This window comes from Hirundo rustica, chromosome 6 (assembly GCF_015227805.2).
Source record: "Hirundo rustica isolate bHirRus1 chromosome 6, bHirRus1.pri.v3, whole genome shotgun sequence".
Classification (NCBI taxonomy): domain Eukaryota; kingdom Metazoa; phylum Chordata; class Aves; order Passeriformes; family Hirundinidae; genus Hirundo; species Hirundo rustica.
In genome coordinates, this window is record NC_053455.1 from 50,061,022 (window position 1) to 50,071,784 (window position 10,763).

General features: G+C 38.7%; 1 protein-coding gene across 3 annotated transcripts in view; it reads left to right on the forward strand.

The window, feature by feature from the left end:
* USH1C (USH1 protein network component harmonin) overlaps window positions 1–10,084 on the forward strand; it is a 46,915-nt gene extending 36,831 nt beyond the window's left edge. The window contains exons 16-21 of one of the 3 annotated variants that reach the window (XM_040066163.1): window positions 3,616–3,657; window positions 3,982–4,035; window positions 4,174–4,273; window positions 6,089–6,198; window positions 6,912–6,967; window positions 8,756–10,084. In XM_040066163.1, the coding sequence (XP_039922097.1) occupies window positions 3,616–3,657; window positions 3,982–4,035; window positions 4,174–4,273; window positions 6,089–6,198; window positions 6,912–6,967; window positions 8,756–8,768 (375 nt within the window). In that variant the 3' untranslated portion in view covers window positions 8,769–10,084. Of the gene's footprint in view, window positions 1–3,615; window positions 3,658–3,981; window positions 4,036–4,173; window positions 4,274–6,088; window positions 6,199–6,911; window positions 6,968–7,893; window positions 7,994–8,755 lie in introns of those variants that run through there. The other 2 variants (XM_040066161.1, XM_040066162.1) reach the window with 2 other exon arrangements.
* The last annotated feature ends 679 nt before the right edge of the window (window positions 10,085–10,763 follow it).

Consider the following 10,763-nt stretch of genomic DNA (forward strand, 5'->3'; position numbering starts at 1 on the left):
GATTCAGTCCCTAGGAGAGCAAAATAAGCAGTAAGATAATTTATGAGTAGGTGATACTTATTTAAAGCAAAAAGTTAATACCTGGTTTGGTAATTTTCTTTCTTTTGCAGCCACAAGAGATGTTTAAAAGGATGGTGGTTTACAATTCATCATTTAGATCTAACAAAAAACAAGTAAAATAACATTTTCTGTGTTTTGTGTGGTACTTCTTGTTTGACTGATCATAGATTTAAAACTTTCCTTTCCAGTTCTGTTGCTCAGTTTCTAAAACAGAAGATGCAATATAACCCTAGTGCATGAGAACTGCTAGTCTTTGTAAGCTTTAAGTGTGGCTGCTTCTAGTCTAGGCAGAAAAAGAATGAGAATAAATCCTTCAGGTTGAAACTTCTGTAACTAAAGTGCAACCTTTAAGATAGTTGAATGCTGGTAACTGATCTGATACTGATATTCCTAAGGTTTTGTTGTATCTTCTAGTGTCCAGCTGCAGTGCTTTCAGTAATAAAATACTTTATCAGTTCAACAAATAAAGCTATCATCATAACATAGTTACTGGTAGGAAATCAGAGGAACTGGTGGTGGAAAGCCTTGTTCATTCAGCCTTTCTGTATTGTGTAGGATTTTCCCACTGCATTTTTACTTTCATTGCTTTCCTCTGTCATAATGATGAAGTTTTCATCTCTTTGTCTTTGGTTGGCTGGTGGTTCAATAGATGGTTCCTTGAAGAAGTGAACTTTATGCTAAACTTCGCTAGTGTAAAATGTGCCAGTTTCTGGCATTTCTAACCCCTTTGTTAGTGCAAGCTAAGTTAAATGCATTGACGTTATATGAAAAGTTGGCACACAGCAGTGAGCTCACAGTGTGAGCTTTTGAGCAGTAAAACATTAATAATAATTTTTTCTTCTTTTAATTAGTTTCAATCTATATCTAGAAAGGAAAACTGATGGGAAAAAAGATCCAGTTTTGAGATTATTTATTTGCCAGTAAATGCCAGTATGTTCTCAATATATAACAATTGTGTTCTCAGAAGAGTTGGTTTTCAAAAAGTTAGTTATTTCTGGTTGTGAGTTTCTTTCAAATATTTGTTCTTGTTGTTGCTTGGGTTTTGTGTGTTTGTTTGTGGTTTGTTGTTGTTATTTCAGGTCTCAATTGCTCTTGATTATTATTGTTAGAAACCAGGAAAGCAGTTATCATTAGTTTAAGTGCTTGTGTTTTGGAGGCTGTTTTTTCTTGAAATAGTAACTTCAGCTTTCATCTGGAAGTCCAGAAAGAGAGTTGTTTCAGTGCAATCAAATATTTTAGTGTTCCGTTTTCAACTTATGCTCATTTCTCTGAATGTTTTTTTGTAAGTCAAGAAGTGATTTGAATGTTCTTTCTCTTTCACCTGAAACATCCTGAGTGGTGGGAGGGTAGGCTTAGGACTGTGCTTTCCACTTGGTGTTCCTTGGTTCCCCCTTCTTGGATATGGAGTACACTCTCTGACCTCTCAGTTTGTGGTGGCCATTTCAGGGAAGATCTGTTACAGTTCAGAGCATGACTTCTTTCTGTCTTAGCAATATTTGTACATTATTGGATCCAGATCATATCTCTGGTACATAGTGATATGAACCGAAGGAGACAACAGTTAAGATGAATATTAGGAAATGGTTTTTCTCCCACAGGGTGTCTGGAAGAGGCTCCCAGAGGCACCAGCCTGACAGAGCTCAATAAGTGTTTGGACGGTGTCACTCTATGCAGGGCCAGGAGTTGGACTTGATGATCCTTGTGGGTTCCTTCCAGCTCAGGATATTCTATGTTTCTATGACTTTTGCTTGTAGATTGGTTTTTTGGTGATTTTTTTTATTTTGTGTGTTTGTTTTTGTGTAGTTTCTTTTGTTTGTTTGTTTGTTTGTTTTCCTGTTTAAAGATTATTTTCCCAGGAAAACATCCTTCAAGGGCAACATCTGTTTTTCATGAGGACGACCTGGGACAGAAAGTTCACTGATTTCATTTAGATTACATAATGACTTAGTGACTTGGCTGAGATTGGAGTTCTTTTCTCTAAATTACTTGTTCCAAGCCCATAGATATCTACTTTAGTCATGATACTGAAGGGCAGTACAAATTTAATAATTCAAAGCATAAATTGCTTAGGTAGCTTTCATTGTAAAATGTTTCTCTTACAGTTTTAGTTAAATGGTTCATTATATTAATACACTTTGTAAATTAATGAATGACCGATTGAAGTTTTCCCCCAGGATGAAATTCTACTCTTGATGATGTCTGTGATAAAATTCCCATTTATCTGGTTAAAAATGTTAACAAGTTGTAATAACAAGAGTGTAACAAGCTTAATGTAAGGCAGTGCTGTTATGGGTGCGATCAGACCCCAGAGGGTTCATAGTCACATCAAAATTGGGCAACTGAAAGGTGATAGAGTATAGCAGAGGAGGCATTAGTATTTTCTGCTGCAGCTTTGCCATTTAACAGCCAGCCCTTAAATATACCACAGGAAACTCAAGCTGTGTGTTTGGTTTACAAGTGGAGAAAGGCTTAGCTGAGTCTGACCGTGGAATAGTATTTGTTGTCCAATGGATCCAGTGAAAAATAGAGCAGTAAGGAATATATCAAACTTGGTCATGCACTGAACCACTGATCTGTGTAAGGTATTGGCTTGCCTGCTGTGTCTGCAAAGGGTTGTGTGGCGCTGTGTTCCCTTATCACCAGGTGATTGCAGTTTGAGGCTACAAAAGTGGGAGCTAGGTGCCTCAGTAAAGATTCTCTGAAGTTCTGAAGTCCTTACATTAGTGTGCAGGATAAGTGCAGCTTTCATAAATCCCCAGCATTGACCATAAAGTCTCACCCAGTAGCTACTAATCCTCCTCAAGAAACTGCCACTCAAACACCATTGCCTCCTGATTGCTGGTGTGGGAACTCCTATCTTTGCAGAAAAGGTAACTCCTGCTTTTCCCTGCAGGTTTGGTCTGACAAGGATTAAGCACTAAGTTTTGTGGGTCCTCTCAGAGCTTAAATCTTGCTGTGCCTAACTGCAGTATCATCTTGTGCATTTCCCTGACAAAACTTTTAAGTCCTCCACAGAACCATATGAAAACAAAAATCATATTGTTGTCCTGCTCTTGCTTGTGGTATGGAGCCAGCTCCCTGAAACCCAACATCAAGGAGAGAAGGGGGCTGAAAAAGAATCCTGAAACCTAGACAGTGTGGAGTAATGTTGCTGACAGGTGAATTGGAGCCTGTCATTCCTGTTACCATCCAACATGTTGATTATCCCAAGAAATGTTGCTCCAAAGAGTGTGGCAGAACATACCTGCCTATGGTGCTTTCAAGATTTGTTTCTGTTCTGTCAGGTATAGAGAGGAACTGTGGAGCTGACAGGTGGTAAACTCTTCCTCAGAAATGCTCCATATGACCAACTCAAATTATTGGTCTGTCATGAGGTTTTGAAATGTCTTCTGTCAGAGTGGACTTTTGCTGTCTCTCTGGGCTTTTCTCCAGTTACTCTCTTCTTTCATAGCTTACAGAATTACATGTTCTCTCACTAATAAATAAGATGGAATTTTTGTGTTAAGTGTATGAATGCGTTGCTGGTTTTGCAATTAAATATCATTTTATTCTCAGGGCTTCCAGAAGTATGTGGAAAATTTTGATCCATATTCAATGGTAAGGAGAGAATTTAAACATGCCTCACTGTTTATTATGAAATACTCTGGGACAAATAGGTAAATCCTTGATTTTGAGGGCTGGGAGTAGGTAAGATTCTTGCTTGCTGCTTTTCTGGGTCTTGTGTATTTGTCTTTTCTAGTCATGTTGAACAGAAGTGTTCTTGCAGGAAAAGGTGATGTGGCATTCTGATCTTACTCTTACACTATTTTAGAGGAGGGAAAGGTCCTCTTTTTTTTTTTTTTTTTTTTTTTTTTTTTTTTTTTTTTTTTTTTTTTTAATGTTTCCAAAGTGGAAATGATTAATCATTATATCTTTTCACAGTTTACCCCAGACCAGATTATGGGAAAAGATGTACGGCTATTACGAATAAAAAAGGTAAATAATGTGTTGCTTGATTGATATTCAAAAGGTTCATGTAAGCATTTGATGTACAGCATCACTTACTGGGAAGAAGGAGAGATTAACAGCAAAACTTAATGGACTTTTCTGAACTGTAACTGTTTTTTTTCATAGGAAGGATCACTGGACCTTGCAGTTGAGGGAGGAATTGATTCTCCAATTGGAAAGATAGTTGTATCCGCCATCTACGCGGATGGTGCTGCGGACAAACATGGTGAGTAGCAATGGGGAATTTGAATGCTGCTACAAAGTGTCTCCTTACACTGGCTGAGAGTGGTTGGCTGATTTCATAGCCTGGTACTTAAAGGCTCACTTAGATTGCCCAAGAACACAAGTTCTGTCTCAAGTTTAAGGGCAGCCCACATGTGCTGCTTAAATTCACAATTTCCAAGCAATGACATTTTTAGTACTTCCACATGCAAAACAATTACCTGACCATAGCTGCACACTACATTGCTTAGTTTTGTTCTTTTTGCTACTTAAAATAGTAATTTTTCTAGTTAAGCAGCTGGCTGTATTCCCAAAACCCAACTAAAGGCCAGGGCCTCTGAAGCTTAGCTCTTGAAGGCACAAGATCGTGCTCACCAACACATCTGGGCTTTGCATCTGGTGGGAAGGATCTGCCATTTTTTTCTTAACAACTCTTATAACAACCAGGTCAACAGAGAGGGCAGTATTGCCTTATGCCGTCTTTGCTGTCCTTGTCCCAGCCTGCACCTAAGTTCAAGTCACTCTCTCTGTGAAAACATCTCAGTCATCTGATCTCCTTGGTGCTCTTTTTGGCTTGTCACTCTTTTCAGGATCTCTCATAACTAAGACTGTCCTCTTACCACCTCTTCAAATCCAGTTCCAGTTAACTGGTTGTGATTGACTGGCAAGTCAAAATCAGTTCTAAGGAGCAAACGCTACACATACACTTGAAAAGAAATGACTGTCATGCAAACCTTTTACAAGTGTCATTTTATTCCTTCAGGAATTTAATTAATTTTGCCATTTTTATAGAATTGTGGAATTTTTTGGGCTAGAAGAGACTTAACAGGTCATCCAAGCGCCTGCCATGGGCTGGGGCACCTTACCTAGACCAGGTTGTTCAAAAGCCCCATCCAACCTGGCCTTGAACACTTCCAGGGATGGAGCATAATAGTAACATCCTACAGTCAGTCACCGTTTGTAAGCTGTATAGCTGTATTACCAAAACAGGCAAATGTAGAAGATCATATTGAACTAGTTTCTTACTGGTCATGATCAATAAGAGATTACTTTGGCTTTGCCATGCTTAAAAATTCCTTTTGTGTTTTGAAGTTGCAAACTTCCTACAATTTTTAGTGCAGACCTTTGCATCCAGTGAGAACACGTTTCATTATAGGCAGTTATGGTAGTCTCTCTCGGAGCCCCAGCTCTGTTTTTGCCTCGGCTAGTTTGAAAGACAAACCACAGTTGGAAGGATTTTTCCTCAGAGCCCCAAAGATCCCAGAGCAGCTTTGAGCCTTTTCCTTTAGAGAGATCAGGTCTCCGTCAATGGCAAAAGGAAGGGTCTGCACTTGATTCGGGGGGCAATCTGGGCTTTATTCAGTCTTTCTCCTGTGGTCCTGCCCACACCTGGGTCAGGAGCCCAGTCCCTGTCCCTGAGCCACGAGACCAATCCACTTGGTTTTCCTGGCTTTTATCCAGGGGGGAAAGGGGCTAAAGGTGGGGACAAGCCACTACCCAATCAGGGATAAGGTGGGAGTGGAACAGAGTTGGATTACATTCCAGTGTGGGAGAATGGGTGGGGAAAAGGAGCAGGGACAAACTTCGGGATGATACATTTTCCAGGGGAACGGGGCGGGGGGGGGGACGGGACAGGACAGAAGAAACCATTACAAAACCCAGTATAAAAATGAAATACAATATAAACCCAAATATATAAAAATGAAATACAATATAAACCCAAATAATATACAACAACAGGCAGTACTGCAGAAATATGGCACAGAAGACTCCTAGAATTTTGTTTTGCTTATGTATAACACATTTGTCTTTTTCCCAGGAGGCATAGTGAAAGGGGATGAAATACTGGCTGTAAATGGCAAGATATTAATTGACAGCAAGTTGGCTGAAGCACAGGCAACTCTTGCAAAAGCTTGGAACATGGGTGGGGTAAGTAACCTTGGAATACTGTTTCATTCTCTATACAGAGCTCATATGAGAGCTACTTTTCTATCATGACATTGTCACATCAACACAAACAAGGTTACAAACACCAGAAGTAGTGGGTATGTCAGGTACTCTAAAAGTAAGCTAAAATCTGCAGAAGATGATGGAATGTAGCATCTCTGAAAACCACGTGTATAATTTACTAGGAGATTTCATGGCATTTAGCCAGTCAAGACTGGTATTTAAACACATTACAGTCTGAGCGTTTATAGTACCTTTATATGTATACATAAGAGAATCACTCTTTGATATTGAAATACTTGCAAGCAGAACGGAATTTTCTGATAATAGTTTATCTTTGTTTTCTTGATGTACGAGCAACATTGCCCTTCAGCTAGAGTGAGTGTTTCCACAGCAAGAACTGTAGTCATTGCTCAGATGACCAGTACAGGATGAATGTTAGAATAACTTTTTTTAAAAAAAATCTTGTTGCAACAGTAGATTTTCTTCTTTAATTTCAAGACTCAAATCAAACAGGTCAATCTATAAAAGGTCTTCCTATAGAATTTTTAACAGAGACCTTGCTGCTGCTCCCTGTGGTTTTCCAGGAATAGAATACCTCCTTGATTCTCTATCTGGCATTCTATGGTGGTCCACTGACCACCTCTAAAAGCAGTATTTAGCATCAGATGTTTGCCTGTGCTTTTTCTTTTCAGGATTGGATTGACGTAGTCATTGCAGCATCACCTCCAAAAGAATATGATGATGAAATGTAAGTGTATAAGCTTTTTACTCTGGGGATTAAAAGCTAAGAAACAACAGCCAGTTTGCTTCTCTCCCCCCGCGCCCTCCCCCCAACTTTTCAAGTTTCTCCTTATGGACTATGTAACCTCCTACTTTACATTGTTGCTAACTTGTTAGTTATAAGTAGCTGTCATGCATTACAGCAGTGGTTCCCAGACTGCAAAATTGTGATTCTCAGAATTGGTTGTACGTGACTGTACAATCATACTTTCAGATTAAAATTTGAGGATTTGGGGTTTGGGTTTTTTTAGAGGTTACACTTTAGTCTGAATCATTTACTATATTCCCATAGATCATAATTTAGGTAAACAAATCCCCGTAAGAATCCTGCATCACAAACAGACATTTAATTCTGTTGTTTGGTTTGGGGTTTTTTGCTGGTGTTTTGTTGTTGTTGTTTGGGTTGTTTGTTTTTTGGTTTTTTTTTTAATTAGATTGCAGTTACTGTTCTTGTCTAAGCAAACTTATGTAAAATTTTCAAAAGAGATTAAGTGATTTGGGTGTCTTGGCAAAGTTCACAGAATCCTTGTTTTAAAGATGATCAGTATAGTTGTGAAGAATCTACAGCTACAAGTGTGATAGAGGTATTAAGTCCATACAACTTGCTTTACTTTGGGCAAACAGTTTCAAAAGCAAAACCCATGTTTTCTAGTTTGATTGAAGGAGAAGATTTGAAGATATCCTTATTACCTAGTAAAATGGCAGAGCAAGGTTTTGTAGTCACTGTTAACCTGGGCTCTTGTTCTATGCAGAATACTGGAGTGCTAGTTGCTGTAAATCAGTTTTACTGGCTAACACCAACTGTAGATTGATGTGAAATTTTGTTCGATACCTGTGCTAACGGGCAAGGAAATAACTGTCACTTATTTTTGTTTTCATATCTTGTATGTTTAGCCCTACCATACCCTCATCAGCAGGCAGTCCCAACACACAGAGAAAGGTTTTTGAAGGCAGTGCACCTGTGTACAGACAAGGGTATCTCCTGCAGCTGTAGCCACTGCAGTGTCCCTCATGGTGAATAGCACACCTGGCTAAATACGACTAGCCATTGTGAGGCTGCGTTATTTTTTCAGCATGTGCCTGCCTATGCATTGCTTGCCATCCTTGCTTTTGTTCCTGGTATGCTGGAGCTGGAGTGTTCTTTGGGCTTTTGCCATGCCTGTGTTATTAAAATATAAGTATTTAGTTTCTACTTCATGAAGTCCCTCGGAGATCCTCTTCAGAATTCACTAATCACCTACCAGACTTAAATAAATAGGCCCTGTCTAAACAAGTAGGATTAACTTAAAGTTTTTTCCTTATCTGTGGACCACTGCTGTGGCTTTGTGAGTTCATAAGTCTATAAGCAACTACAAATTATATTCTTGTGAAGGCTTGTCCAAAGAACAAGTTTCCATTTGCATTATTCACAGTGTGCCTGTAAACAAATATTCATGAGTGTTTGGTTTTCACTGAAGTTTGTCTCTGTTAATTTGTCATACACCTATACAATGGGTTTGTTCTGAAATTATCCTGTCTCAGAAATTCAGTTTATTCTGTATGGTTTCTCTGTGGGTGTAATCACTGTAAGTACAGTCATAGACCTCTAGAACTACCAAGGTAAAGTTTCTTGTTGCATGTGGGTCTTTGCAATTATTACTTATAATACAAATCAAAACTACTTAAGATCCAGTTTAAAAACTGTGCTTACTAGAAAGATGAAAAGTTGCATGAAAGCTAACAGCATGTTTCTCACTATCTTTCTTTTTTTCCACAGGACATTTTTTTAAGGATGACTACAGCTATTGAAATGGAATCTTTCCTCAGCAGAAACGCACTGCTCAGTAAATTAATAGGAAATCAATAACCACATGAAATGCATCTTTATTGATTGACCTGTAAAATGAACTAGAGAGATCAGATTCTTCAGATAATTTGAATAATTTGTTGTCATTCTGTAGACATACAGCAGAATGTGTATTGGAAGATGATTGAAAAGAACTGCTGACCAGCATAGTTCAGTCTGTGAGCGCTCAATCTCTTTTTGCAATTTTGAGGGGCCAAATTTGCAGATCAGCTTTCAGTTTTCTGGAAATAGGAATGACAAATGAAGATAGAACACAGATGTCTGTTCCCAAATGCAACATTTGTGAATACACATTCACAGGCCAGTTAGGGGGTGAAAAGAATTATATTTTTGCTTCCTAGATGGTGATTTTCATGGGAAAGGGGTACACAGGTAATTTCTGTTCTCATATTATTGTAGCTTTCTTTATGTCTGTTTTTGTGTCTCAGTTGTGATGGTTTTTTGAGCATAAAAACACTGCTGGTGGAAGAACTGGGAATACCAGGAATGCGAGCATTATAAGGAATAGTTTTGATTGTGTTGCTCATACATTATAGAGAATCTTCTGAAGCAGCAGAATAAATAACTAGCAAGTAGCTCAGATAAAATCATTATGTGTAGTCACTTTCATATTCCTGCGTATTTGTATTGATGGCAAAAATTCCGCCCTCATATGGTCATGGGTGGAAAATTTGGGTGTGATTCACAGTCTGCTGTTTTGTACTTTGTACTCAGTGAGCCTCTATATGTGACTAAACTGTGCAGGGCGCCACCAAGTGCATCTTTCTGCTCTTGGTGACTGTGCCTTAGGTTTGAGTAAATTTCCTCAAGACCATAAAATTGATACCAGCTTGGCTTTAAGTATTATTACAGTTGTAGACTTAGTAATTATATTATAGAGACATCTCCTTAGAAATGTCATTGTTTTCTTGTATCTGCCAGTTTGTGTTCTGTTTTTTTGTGTTGTGTTTAGATTTTTCTCACCTGTTCTACTGAGAGACTGTTCATTGGCATATCAAATTCCCACTGAAGCCTTGCCTTTTCAAGGTTTGGAAGTCTTCTTCTCCAGCACATAAAAATAACAATTACATTCCTGAGAACTCTGCACTTATATGCAGATGCTTACTTATGTTGCCTTCTTTATTTGCAGTATTCTTCCAGTATGCCAATTAATGTGTGTGGCAGGGTATATATGTTAGAATATTTAAAATCTTGAACTCTTAAAAGTAATCCAGAAATAAAATTGCATTTGCCAAATGGAAGAAGTATAGTTTCCTATTTGTCTCTGGGTTTGTACATCATAGTAACAGTTAATCTGCTGAAATACACAGATTTCTGAGTTTTTCTTGTCACTAGCAAGAGATTGCCACCCTTGTGGAACTGGAAATTCTCTCTGCGCAGAAGGGAATTTTCCCTTGGCTGAGCTGCAGTAATCTTTTACACAGCTTTTGGGGGCAAATCTGATAGCTGGCAAGCTACTTCAAGTGCTGCAGTGTATTTTTTTGCTAGGTCTAAGAGTTCATCTACCCAGGCCTTTAGACTTCCTAACCACAAACTCATCAAATTGCTGAAGGCATCAAGATCAGCGCCAGAAGGAAATTGCAGCAGGATTTACTTGTCCTGCTGCTTTGGTTCCCAGTTGCCTACATACTGCAACCATCTGGACCATATGACAATGCATCAGAGAGATGAGTGGTGCTATCCAGTGTTCTCCCAAGGGCTGCTCCAATGTTTTGTACCAGCAAATAGAGAACCACAGTAATGCACCAGCAAAGAACTTCAGTGATTGATTATGTTAAACACTGTCTGAGCACACTGAGAAACACAACACAACAAAACTTAGATGTTAGTTATTAGAGCTAGTTCTACTGGTGTTATTTTTTTCAGAGACAGAAGGAGCACGGAAGACTGAGCTGGGAAATCTGTGGGAGTACCAGCA